The sequence below is a fragment of the Gymnoscopelus braueri genome (genome assembly GCF_963280865.1).
Source record: "Gymnoscopelus braueri genome assembly, chromosome: 9".
Classification (NCBI taxonomy): Eukaryota; Metazoa; Chordata; class Actinopteri; order Myctophiformes; family Myctophidae; genus Gymnoscopelus; species Gymnoscopelus braueri.
This window is the reverse complement of record NC_137610.1, coordinates 8,627,504-8,641,410: the sequence shown is the minus strand read 5'-3', so window position 1 is coordinate 8,641,410 and position 13,907 is coordinate 8,627,504. Positions and strand designations below refer to the sequence as shown.

Below are 13,907 nucleotides of genomic sequence, written 5' to 3'. Positions count from 1 at the left end.
TGTGTGTGCGTGCGTGCGTGCGTGCGTGCGTGCGTGCGTGCGTGCGTGCGTGCGTGCGTGCGTGCGTGCGTGCGTGCGTGCGTGCGTGTGTGTGTGAGAGAGAGAGTGTGCCTTTTACTAAATTATTCCCCACCCATATTCTGCACACTCCTCATTGCTGCTAAACGGTTTGTACTCTTAAATATATGATATGATAAAATATTAATAATAAAACAGATTATGATTATGATTATGATTATGATTATGATTATTATTATTATTATTATTATTATTACTATTATTATATTGTAATTGTTATTGGTAGCACAGTCTACAGAGCATGCCACATTGCCACACCAACATGGTGTACCTGTATGAGTGAGTGAGTGACAAATAAACCCTCTTGAATCTTGAAAGTATGTAGTGGAGAGATGCAATCTAAAGTAGGCTAGGGGTAATTTGGGGTACATGTTGTATCAAAAAGGCTGAGACAAAACAGTGTAAGCTTTACATCAACCATACACAACATAAGCTTCTAATGTATTAGTACTTTGCTTCAACTTTACCATAGGCATCCTTTTTGTTTTGCAAAACATTATACCATAGTATATGGGATTTCGACGGATTGTGAAGGGTGACAGCACCTGTGAACATTTATAGGCAGTGGTGGAAGAAGCACAAAAAAATTTACTTGAGTAAAAGTATTAATTCATGTAGAAATAATCCATTACAGGTAAAAGTCTGGTATTCAGAAGAACAAAAGTATTGGCATCAAAATATACTTAAAGTACCAAAATACCAAAGTAAAAGTACTCATTATGCAGAATGTCCCATTTCAAGTTTTCAAAATGTATAAAAATCTTTTGAAAATAGCAGATCTACAAGCTCATAACACGTCGCGATGCGACGCGTTGTGAGCTTGTAGATCGGCTATTTTCAAATAGCCAAAATATATAGAGAATTGTAGTGCAGTGAAAGTACAATATATTCCTCAGAGATGTAGTGGAGTAGAAGTAGAAGTATTGAAAATTGGAAATACTCCACTAAAGTAAAATATACCTCAAAATTTTACTTAAGTACAGTATTTGAGTAAATGTACTTAGTTACTTTACACCACTGTGTATAGAGGCTACCAATTAAACATCTGTTTACTGCCCTTCAGTCGACATGCTATTCTGTCTCTCACCATCTTGCAGTGACACAACAACGAAATGTCTGGAGACTCTGACATATTATCACCTCTCTCCGCCAATCACGTCTCTCACATGCCCCTCAGTGCTGAACACACAGGAGAACCCACCCTCTTCAGCCTCACTTCACACCCCACGCCGACAAACGTTCTTTTGTATTTACAAAGCAAACATCTAGTTTTTCCTTTGCCTACACTCAGGTAAGGGATATTCTTTAGTAAGAAGTGGCTTATGTCTGAATCCCGATACTGTTTTGTGACTGTGTTGTGGAAGCATGATTGCCTTGTATTTAACCACTACAATGTCATTGCTATACTGTTAGCCAGTGGTGGAAAAAGTACTCAAATGTTTTACTAATAGTATATAGTAATAGTATCAATACTGCAATGTAGAAATACTCTGTTACAAGTAAAAGTCCGGAATTCAAAGTTTACTTGAAGAAGAAGTACAAAAGTATTGTAAAAAGTATCAAAATGTACTTAAAGTACTGAAAGTAGAAAGTACTCATTATGCAGAATGTCCCATTTCACAAGTTTTCAAATGTATAAAAATCTTTTGAAAATAGCAGATCTACAAGCTCACAATGCGTCACATTATGAGCTTGTACATCAGCTTTTTTCAAATGGCCGAAATGTATATAGGGCTGAAGTGGTTACTGTATATTTTGTAATAACAATCAAAATCTACAAAGTAACTAGTAACTAAGGTTTTAAATAATTGTTGTGGAGTAAAAGTATGATATTTGCCTCTGAGATGTAGTGGAGTAGAAGTAAAAGTATATAAAATTGGAAATACTCCAGTAAAGTACAAAATACCTCCACATTGTACTTAAGTACAGTACTTGAGTAAATATACATAGTTACTTTACACCACTGGCCTATTTGTTTGAATAGAACACTCGTCGGTGATTTCTGAATATTGTGGAAAATTCAAAGCATTGAATGCTGTATTTTAACACTACTTTGGGGATTTACTCCCTGTTTGGAAAGCTTTCTGCTGTTCTTTGGTTTGACTTCTCCACTATAAATGTGTCTTCTTATTCTTTCTGTCTTTCTATATTCTCCTCTTTGCCCCAGAGGACCCCTGGTAGATGGAAGAATTGTCTTGCAAGCACCATGGTAACTTTCCCCAAAGGCAGGCCACACTGTTGCCACGGGAAGCTAAACTGCGAGCACTGGTGGCAATTTCCCTTGAGACTGTCCCAGACACGACAGCCACAGACCTGGCAACCACTGCAGCACAGCACGACTTCATAATACAGCAAGTAATACAAAGAAAGAGAAAGGTAAAAATATTATAGAAAGGGTGATGGGATATACTGTAACAACATGGTAGCAATAAGTTAAAAGTGTGAGGGAGTGGCATTTTGTTCTCTTATTATTTATTATTAGTAGCAGCATTAACAGTAACAGTAGAAGTATTGCTATGTTATCATGTGTATCTGCAAATGTTTTGAGTTGACAGTAAAACTGTATGTAATGACTAGACGTTCCTTCTTTCAATAACAGCAGGGCAGCCCTGTGTCCTGTGGGATGGAAACGTGTCATGGGAAAAGCGAGGTGGGCTCTTTGTTTACAAAACAGCAAAGGCATCCTGTCTCACCTGTTGCTGACAGAAACATAGCAACACAACTAAGAAGAATTAGGTAACAACATAATATGAACTGCTGGCTCCTGCAAGCTGTCCATTGACCCTGACAATGACAAGGGTCAAACATTGACCCTGACAGCTCAATGTTTGAATCAACTGATATAGAAAGTCTTTTATGTCTTAAAAATAATGTTTTTGAATTATTTTAGCGTTCATATTGAGTGATAGTGTATTATGGAAATATGGGGTTTGATATAAAGTAATTCTTCAGCTATTTTCAAATGCCATTTTAGCAGATGAATGTCAGTAGAGGAATAGCCACATGTCATAATATTATTCTGTATTATATGCGGGTATATGCAATTGTATTATACTGTATTCAAGTAATGCTGTGACTGTGAGGAAAGTATCATGACCCTAATTAAAAATGTAAAGGTAAAAGTCATTATTGAACTTGGTAATTTGTTTTTGTAGGAGTGATCCAGTGGCCCAGAGGATTCTGGGTAATTCCTGTGTGGCAGTGGTTTGTCTGGAACGTCTGCGGATCCAGCTGGAACCAGATCAGTCTCTATCCATGGCAGCTTTCCAACCAGTGGTGTCTCTGGTACGACTGCCTGGTCCACAAACGTCCAAGTTCTGGAATACAGGTGTTGACATTTCTTCCTCTTTGGATCATGCTCACCAGGTATGAATGTAGAGGACTCTTTTCATATAACGCATACTAGAAGATAACAAATTATCCTTGTTTTCTTTTACCTTTACTTATGATTATTATGATTATTATTATTGGTATTGGTATATATATATAAGCTTGGTTTGCTTACACCCCCTCATCTGCCTCGTTTCTTCTCACAGAATGGACACAAGCCAAACATGGAGGACAGTCCAGAGATCAGACAAGAGACATCTCCATGGGCACCGACAGGGGAGTCCTCAGATCTGGACCAGTCCGAACCAACAGCCTCATCCTGGACAGAGCCTTACAACCCTGACAGCTCAGCCTCTACAACACCAGAACCAGACGAGGAGTTGCACCCTGACTGTCAGCCAGCCCCAGATACACATTACACTCTGCTCCAGTCTGGATGGAAGGCCCATTCAGAGCAATTTGATCTGGATCCACAACCAGACCAGGATATGGTGATTGAAATAGATCCGGGACCAGAACTGTCTCAGCTGACACCGGGCCAGAGATGTGCCTTTGCCCTCCTAGACCATGAATCTGAATCCAGTTGTGAATGTGAAATGGAACCTGTATGTGATTGTGAGGAGAGCAGTGAGGGTCAAACTATGGACTGCTCACCCACACAACAGAGGTTTGTTGTGCTGAGCCAGCAGGCTGAAGCTGAACAGGAGACTGAGGTTGAGACCAAGGCTGGAGTTGGAGTTGGAGCTGAGACTGAGCTTAAGGCTAGCGTTGAGGCTGCTGCTGAGGGAGGCATTGAGGCTGGTGTTGAGACTGGTGCTAAGGCTTGTGCTGAGGCTCGTTTCGGGGAGATGGAGAGCGAGGATTTCTGTGGCGTGTGTCTGAACGGAGGGGAGCTCCTCTGTTGTGACGGCTGCCCCAAGGTCTTCCACCTGGACTGCCACATACCTGCTCTTATCAGCTTCCCACTGTGAGTATGTGATAAAACATGTATATACATACGTACGTACGTACATACGTACGTACGTACGGATGTATAGAAGACAGTGTTTGGCAATGTTTAGCTTAAAAGACCAAAACAAAAAGGAGGGTGACTGGTACCACATCTACAGCGCCTATCAACTCTGCCACAGTGCCCTTGAGCAAGGCACTGAACTCCAATAATGCTCCAGGGTCACTGCACTGCGGCTGACACAGTCCTCTGACCTGTCTGATGTAATTCATAGGAAATGTATAAATCATGACAAATTATAATGCTTTTGAAAGCATATAACGCACTGATATTCCCCTGAGAATCAACAATCAAGAAGGGTTTTATTTGCCACTTACTTAATTATACAAGCACAAGCGGCATAATGTTGGTGGAACTGGTTCCGCAGAACTGTGCTAAGATAATAACACACAGCAAGGTAATAGTAATAACAAGTAATAGTAATAACAATAAATACAAATAATGGATGATCACTGAGACTGTCAACTATACTTATACACTATATCAATCAATATGTATCAGTGTTTACTATCCCCACTGAACATGGAATATAACTCTTCAACTGTTGTTTAAACAGCATCCATCTTTCTCCTACAGGGGTAACTGGGTGTGTACCCTGTGCAGGACAGAGCAGGACCCTGTGGAGATGTACGCCTGTGAGAACACAAAACCAAAAACAAAAGCCCCATACACGCTATCCAACCTGGACCAGCGGGTGAGTGGTAGAATACAGTTCAGGATATAACGTCTTGGTGAAAGCTAACTTGGAGAGAGATTACAAACGACACACGATGATTGCTTTGATTGTATAATGATGACAACTGCAAAAAAAGAAAGTCCACATTATTCTTGAGAATATACAACAGTGTGTCTGTGTTTGTCTTCTGCCCTTACAGAGATGTGAGAAGTTGACCCTGCTGTTGTCCTGTCACATGCTCAGTGCTCCATTCCACGAGCCTGTCAGTCCATTGGTCAGTTAAATCCTCTTCTATTACCCACATGAACCCTAGCTTCCTGTAGATATTCCGGCGTAGATATTCAGTGTATAGCGAAAACAGAAGAGTCATAGAGGGAGCCCTGGGGGACTCCGGTCAACTACAGTAAGTATGGGGTTTAAGTGGTTAAAGGACCTTCATTGTAGATATCAAACCAAATATCAAATATTTTCAGAATAAGGACTCATTTCAACCAACCAATCACTGTGATGTAATATCTCGACATACAACATATAATACAGGAGTAAGGCCATGGTACAATGCTTTTTAATATTATAATGCTGTGACAGTGTGTCTGTGAATGGGTTTCCAGGCTCGTAACTACTACCAGATCATTAAAAGGCCCATGGATCTGTCTTTGATCCGGAAGAAGCTGGATCATGGAAACACTTTGCACTACTTCACCCCCGAGCAGTTTGTGGATGACGTCCTTCTCATGTTGAAGAACTGTGCCACCTTCAACTATGTAGGTTCACACAGACAAACACATTATTCAGAAATAATAATCTAACTATAATCTAATTATTGATCATGATTAATTCCTCATCCAACTACTCACATCACGTGTCATCAGTGCTAGGCAAAGTAGCATTTGACAAATTTTCAATGTTTTTTAAACTTGTTGGCCAGAGTTTCACAAAAATACAGTCAAATTAAAGGTTTACCATTCAGAACAACATATTTGAAATGCATGTTCTCCTGTTGGTGACATCTTAACACTGTTAACAGATACTACCTCAGCCGTCCTCATGCATTAAAACCCCACCAAGCTGAGTGGGGAGGAATCAATCAATTGGCATGACGACTAAATTGAGGGAAAAAGAAAAAAGAAAAAGGAACAGGAACATTAATAACTTGTGTGTCTTGTTGTGTGCTCTGTAGCCGGACTCGGATGTGGCCAAAGCGGGTCGTGAACTGGAGGTGTTCTTCTTGAACAAGCTGCAGGAAACGTACCCTGAACACAGCTTCTGCTTCCCATTGGCCACCCAGGACGGAACAGACAGAAGCCGTCTCAAGGGGCTCAACGGGAAGAGGAAGGAGAATTACAGAAGGAAAAGACATGTATTCAGTGGGAAGAAATATGACCTATGATTGGTCTTGGGATGAAGCAGTTTGTGTTGTCATCTCTTTTTCTTTTACATGCACGCACGCACGCACACACTCACGCACGCACCCGGTTTAAGAATCTACCTATATATTGTGTTTTATACAGAAAGAGGATAATTGGCACACTTGTTATGCTTTACATAAAAATACTGTAATTTAGGTCATGAAGAATAGGAATAGGTGAGGAGAAGCATTGTGAAACAAAAACAGGATTTGATTTGTGGATGTGATTTCTCTTTACCCTGTGGTTTGTCGAGTTTTACAGGTACTTATGAGATTACACCTATTATTTAATATTTTCAAAGGAGACTGTTAACATTAAAGTTTGCCTTGACCTGGAGCCATGCCTCTAATCTCTAATCCAATTACATAATATACATATATGTATGTCATAAATCAAAAACCACCAAAGTGGAAAAAGCGGCACTCCAAAGTAAATAATGCAAGACTGGCTCAGATGTAATTTCTCATTTTTATTGATAAAAATTTGATAAAAATGAAATAAAAATGAGAAATTACATCTGAGCCAGTCTTGCATTATTTATTTTGGAGTGCCGCTTTTTCCACTTCGTGGTTTTTGATTTAAGTTATATACATAGCTGAGCACCCACTGCCTAAACTAAAAAGGCATCCAGAGGAAGCGCACCTGTTTTTCTTTCTTACATATATGTATGTCCTTTGTGGATTGCTTATTTATTGTGCTTCACAATATACCATATTACAACCAAAATGTACCAAGTAAAAGGTTCTTTGTGCGTTTTGTTATGCAAGGTACTATATTTTACTGGTCATATACAGTAGAGCATTGCAGGAACATATATGGAGCCATGAACAGAAAACATTCATGCTTCATTGTAAATATTAGACGACCTACAAGCTCACGACACGTCGATTGTAGAGCTGCTATTTTGGCGTGCGATACCATCGTAGGCTAGCTATCTTATGCTTAATTTATAAGCATAAGAGAGGTATAAATGATGACTTAAGCCAGTGGTTCTCTAACCTTTTCATGTCAAGGACCCCCAAATTAAGACTTGGACCCCATCTGAAAGTATTTGGTGCCAGGGACCCCCATACAAGATTCAGCTCACAACACGTTGCAATGCATTGTGAGCTTGTAGATCTGCTACTTTCAAATAGCCAATATATATACTGTATAGGGTTAATGTGGTTAAAATGATGCTACTGTATACTATTAGTTTTGCTGGGGACCCCCCAGGAACCCTTAGGGGCCCCAGGATGAAACCCAGAATGGTGCCTTTCTATTCAATCAGCTAATTAAATGGTGGGGACCCAGACTACAACCTATGGTTTTCCTACAGCATGTTTCATTTTTGTTCTTCTCTATACATACACATTTTCCAGTGAGATAGTAAAATGTAGAGGCTTGAAACTTTGAACACTGAACACAACACACTTTGGACACAAATGGCTTCAACTGACCACATGGTGGTGCTATAATTAAAGGTCCAAATCATGTCTATTTTAATGGTCATGCCGCCCACACATATTGTCCAATTGTGTTCCCTGGAAGAACCTGTATAGCCTATGGGGGGAATTAATAGCCTATTAATTCCTTATTAGACAGCTAACCAGCAGTCTATAGGGTTAGCAAAGCAGCAGTATTCTGTGTCCAAGAGAAGGAGTTGAGAAACACTACTGGAAGAAGTCTCAAGTAGAACAACATGCAAGTCTGATAATGCTCTCTCAGTTATTGCTTGGATACAGCAGAATGCCATCAACCAAAGGAATGTAATTAAAACACATTGTTGGCTGATATAAAAACCCTTTATTGTAAGCCATGCTGTGACGATAAAATGTATTTTGGGAACACTTTACATAATGATGCCGACAAAGATGAATAATTAACACAATTTGGCAATTAAGCAACTAATTGTAGTGCGTTCAAAGAGTGCTTATCTACACATCAAAGAGTGCTTATCTACACATGATAGGACATAATGTTTCACATTAATAACACGATTAAATGGCAGTTATGTTGATGGGGCACTTTCTAATTTTCTGCATGAGGACACGTACATTACTAGTCTATTCTAAAAGCTTCTCAATGGTCAAATGCAATTATAGAACATTACCATTATAACTGTAGGCTTAAAAAGCCCTTTCTATAGCTGTGGTATCATACTACATCCATGTTATAGCCATGGGCTTTGTTTGCCTTGTGATTCATTGGATCAAAGACATATTTTCATTGTCATATTTGTATTCTTTTTTATAAACACACTGACATCATGGGATGGAGTTTTACATTTAAAAGGTTGACATACTATTGTGTCAATATTTGTTGTATTTTATTCTCCTTATGCTCTATACATTTGCTAATTTTCCTGTGAGATAGTAAAATATAGAGACGGTTTTGGGCAGTGCCAGTTTAAAACATTACGGCTTATTCCAAGCTTATACAAAGCAAACTCCTTAAACACTTGTGAGTATACTCACATTTTAGACAATGTGGTAAATTGTGGATCATAGCTTTACTTGAATTGTTGCAGTGAATTCAGTTTTACTTGTGTTCTCCGTTAGAAGGAACAAATGTCTCCTGTAGCAGGCCAGCATGGACATGTTTACCACAGTTGACAGAGCCATAACAACAGTCTCTATTTCTACTGGACTTTCTGTCAGCTTTTGTTTTTGTTTCCCTCACTTCAAGTGCCCTGCTCCTCATGAGATTATGATCAGCAAGCCTTTCGGGACTTTCTGTTCATCCAAATTATTTACTGAGACTAATTTGTCCAACACAGCTGAGACCAAAATAAAGGGAGGTAGATGACACATGTTTCTGGTGGAATTTGACCTTGTATGGTGGAAGAAGTACTGTTTTATTTACTGCAAGTAAAAGTAGCAATACCGCCATGTAGAAATTCACTTTTACAAGTAAACGTCCATGCAGAATAATTTTTTTTACTTGCCAAAGATGCCAAAAATATTGGCATCTAAATGTCTTACTTTCATACTGTACTTACTGTACAGCACAACACGTAAAAGTACTCATTATGCCAGAACGGCCAATTTCACAATCATGTGATTATTGGACTCATTTAGCAAAATGGACCATTTCACACTCATGTGATTATTGGATTGTAATGAGTAGTGCATTAATGTGTGTATCACTTTAATGTATATAGCAACTGGTAAAGCTATGGGTTGGTTGTAATTGCTTTATGTGCTGCTGGGTAGCTACATTATAATACGTCATCATTTATTAGTTAATGTATGTTCTGATCATCAAAATCTGCCAAGTAACTAATAACTATAAAGCTGTCATAATTGTGCCGGAGTAAAAAGTACAATATTTGCTTCTGAGATGTATAGAAGTAATAGGTATTACAAATGTTTTAAATACCCAAGTAAAGTAAAATTAGCTCAAAATTGTACTTAAGCACTGTAGCCTACTTGAATAAATGTGTTTCATTCCAGGGTGGCAGCAGGGGTGAGATTCTGAGGTGGGGATGTTTGACCATTACACATTGGTCACTCAAATACTTGTATGTAATTCCTTTGTTATTGTCAGTGCATAGCAATAAGGTTGCAATGAGCCTCCTTATCCTATATAAAAATTGGTTTAAAGAACAACTTCACCCATTTTCAACCTATCTTCATTTCTGTGTCTCATAGGAGGGCTGCGGACACTTCAGAAACCCACCAACCAGTGACATCATCGTTATGCAGGTTTTTTTTCCCCAAATAAGATTTCAACATTTCTTTTTTTATTTCTTTTTATTGACGCGAGAACAATGGCTTCCATTATAGACAGCCTGCAGTTTCTATTAGCTTGGATGATGATGTCACTGGTAGGCGGGTTTCTGAACTGTCCACAGCCCTCCTCTGAGACACAGGCCAAGTAGACAAAAATGTTGCCATATTACAATGAGCATTAGTGAGGACACATTTTATGAAGATAGGTTGAAAAGGGGACACAGGTAGACAGACAGGTACCTCCATATATGGGCACAAAAGGTACACAGACAGACGGGTTCAACGGGTACTCTGACAAAGCCCCTGGCACAATGACTCAGACATATCGGTCAGATGGTTCAGTGCGACGTAGGTGTGAGAGTCCCATAGCGGCCCGAACCTCTTATATAATCCTCATAATTTTCAAGGTGCATGATGTGTGAAAACTGAAGTATGTATAGTAGATGGATGCCGCTGATAGAAGCCATGCAAGGCATACTGTAAAAGCTGTGTCTTTGATCTATAGAAAACGTTCACATGGATCCAGATCTGACAGCCAATGAATGAAGACGTATGGAGGGAGATGAGAGAGAGGAGTTTTTTTAGGGGCCAGTCACCCTGTGGCTAATGTTGAGTAAAATGGAGGAAATTGAGCATGAGATGTTATCAAAGCGAGGTTTATACCCCGCTCGTGTCTGCTCTACCCCGCTCTACATCGCCCAATAAACCCCTGCCACATGTCTGTTGTTTCTCTTGTCCACCCCCCTTTTTCATTCTGTCCGTATACCTCTTTCTCTGTCTCTCTTTATTGCTCTCCATCTTTCTCTTTTTCTATTCCTTTTTTCCTTCTGTCCATCTTTTTTTCTCCCTGCTCTCTCTCTCTCTCTCCCCATTTGTCTCGTTCCTGCCTGCCCTGTACTGTTCTCCTTTCCTCTCTCTTTCTGTTTTTCTCTTCCTCTTGGTGTCTCCAGTTTGATGCACGGATGATTCATTGAACATCAAAGCCCCCCCCCCCCTCTCTCTCACATTCTGGATATGATAGAGTATAGAAAATGAATGAAACGTGTGCAGTGCTATGGGGGCCCTCTTCATAGAGATAAGATCTACATAAAGTGTGTATATCAGACTGCAAGAGCCAGATGATTAGTAACTTTCAGAATCATGGATCAGCGTTATTGTCACATCACTGGTTTACAGGTGTAAAACGTGGGTGGAAGTCGTTTTTGTGAGAGCTCCATCGTTTTTGTTATTTTCAGAAAGAGAAAAGAAAAGGAAGAGGAGGGTGGGGGGACAGGGAAAGCAAGGACAAAATCAAAAAAAGGAATTATCATGTTGGAATGGCTACAGCATGCAAAGCTCATTTCCAAAAGCTCAATTCAAGACATTCACTTACCCAAAGTCAGTGATTCAATCAAGATGCAGAAGGGTCCAGTATTTTCATTATCTGAGCCAATGTACTCTAGTTTCAACCCTCTTAAAATACCTGTCATTTATCTTAATCTTGTGCTATATACTATTTCATCTAAGTGAAAGTATTTTAAATGACATTTAATGTGTGGTGTCAAACCCGTACATGTAACAAACTGTTACAATCCCAATTTCCGTTTGAGGTTGTTAGCTGACGCTCTTATCCAGATTGACTGTAAGTGAAGGTCACAGTAATGCCTAGAGTGCCTCAAACAACATGGTAAGTTAATTATCATGCTGGGAGAACAAGGACATGCTGAAAAGTAACTGGGATTACATGTAGGGCAACAGTCTAGTCTAGTGGTTTTAAGAGTGGGGTCCATGGGGGATCGAGGTTCCAGGGGGTCCCCAGCAAAATGGTTACAGCATCACAATCATTTTAACCATTTCATCCATGCTTTATACATTGGATATTAAAAAATAGCAGATATACAAGCTCACAGCGCGTCACTTCTTGCCACGCTGCTAGTTATTTTTGAGCATTTTTGAAAGATCTTGAAAAAGTGTCTGGAACTAATGTCCGTGGCCAAATACCTATCAATTTGGGGGTCATTGACATGAAAAAGTTTGAGAACCACCAGTCTAGTCTAGTTATAGAGTTCACCTAAAAAACGTTTTCTATCAATTACACACCCCATTTCTTTTGTTTTTGTCACATTCCTGAGCCAATAATTTGATTGGCTTAGGAATGCGACAAAAACAAAACAATCTCCATGAATTCAAGGCCTCATGGGGTGTGTAATTGATAGAAAACAAGTCATTTCAAGTCCTTTAAACACAAGTCCCAGACAGTAAAGATGGTTGGAAGAGGGATTTGAACAGGTCTTGCATTAAAATATGTATTTCTGAGGTACAGTGAAGTGTTTTGGACTTCCTCCACTTGTGTTTGTCTTGGAATGGGGGTGAAATACTATAACACTTTTGGTAATAGAGTGGTGCCTTGATTGATAGCATAAAGAGGTTTTCGTTTGCTTTATTTTTGTCTGTAATTCACAGTAAAAGTGCTGGTATCTAGCGGCAAAAATGTTTTTCCAAGAGGAGAAGATAATGGTTGGATGATGTTTGTTCTGCAGCTTTGACTGTTGCTGTGTTGTAAAAACTGAGGTTTTGAATGTTTTCTGAAAACGGGTCTGGAACCTCAGAATACACCCAGTCAAACCGTCACATCTACTCGTCTTCAGAAGATGTTGAAAACCTCTCTGCCATTGCCCAAATTTGGGAATCAAACATGAGGGAGAGCAAAGTAGGGCTGGGGGTGCGTTGAGTGGAGTGGAGGGGGGGGGGTGAGGATGGAACTGAGGCTATAAGGCGACAGGGGTAGGGGGTCGTGGAACAAAAGCAATAGGGTTTTTCATATGATGTCATCGGGCTGAGAGGCTTCTATCGCTGCACTTCAAACTAACTGAAACCATGCCTCAGGGTCTTAAGTCATATGTGTGCTCAGTTCCATTTCATTTCGCTGTACATTCTCACATTGAAGTTGTTTAGCTTAGCTTGTAAAGGCAGGGAGCGTGGCCAGGCCTTAGCCGGTGGGGATAATGGGATCATACAGAGTAAACATGACCCACAAACCATGATGTAGGTACAGGAACTAACTTTTGTCTTTACTTTGACCTGCCATTTAAGACCCTATGCACCACTGTTTCCCAAACAGTGGGTCGGGACCCATTTGTGGGTCGCGGATCCATTTTTGTGGGTCGCGAGTGAATATCCCTGTCCTATTTGACACTCTCAAAAACACTGTGTATAGGGGCCACAGACATATCTGTTGTATGTTGCACTGACAGAAATTAGTAAATTGCTCAGCAAGTATTGCACACAATTATTGCTGACTGTTTTCATCTATATTCTCATCTTGGAACACTTCTCAATTTCTAATAAACCCATACTGCACCTTGGGGTGCACATAACAACGAACAAATTGGACCCTTACCGGTCTGTATCAGAGAGTGTACAAATGCACAGTTGCACACTCTAAACCAGTGGTTCTCAACCAGTGGTCCGAGGACCACCAGTGGTCCTTGAGGGGGTTCCAGGGGGTCCCCAGCAAAAGGTGTTATACATTTTCACTCCTTTATCCATATTGCATACGTTGGCTATTAAAAAAATAGCAGATATACAAGCTCACAGCGCAGTTCAATTACAATGGAGGATCCATTGTGGTCCCATATAGTTGAACATTGTTAAATTGGGGCCTGGTGCCTAGTTCCATTCTTGAAGTAAAAAATGTCGAGACACTGCCATAC

General features: G+C 39.9%; 1 protein-coding gene across 1 annotated transcript; it reads left to right on the top strand.

The window, feature by feature from the left end:
- The first annotated feature begins 2,377 nt into the window (after window positions 1-2,377).
- LOC308091820 (uncharacterized protein) lies at window positions 2,378-6,535 on the top strand. The gene is made up of 8 exons (XM_080437552.1): window positions 2,378-2,454; window positions 2,678-2,814; window positions 3,234-3,444; window positions 3,615-4,375; window positions 4,994-5,111; window positions 5,293-5,367; window positions 5,705-5,857; window positions 6,274-6,535. Exons 2-8 carry the CDS (start codon window positions 2,702-2,704, stop codon window positions 6,481-6,483), a joined length of 1,641 nt encoding a protein of 546 aa, XP_080293678.1. The 5' UTR covers window positions 2,378-2,454; window positions 2,678-2,701; the 3' UTR covers window positions 6,484-6,535.
- The last annotated feature ends 7,372 nt before the right edge of the window (window positions 6,536-13,907 follow it).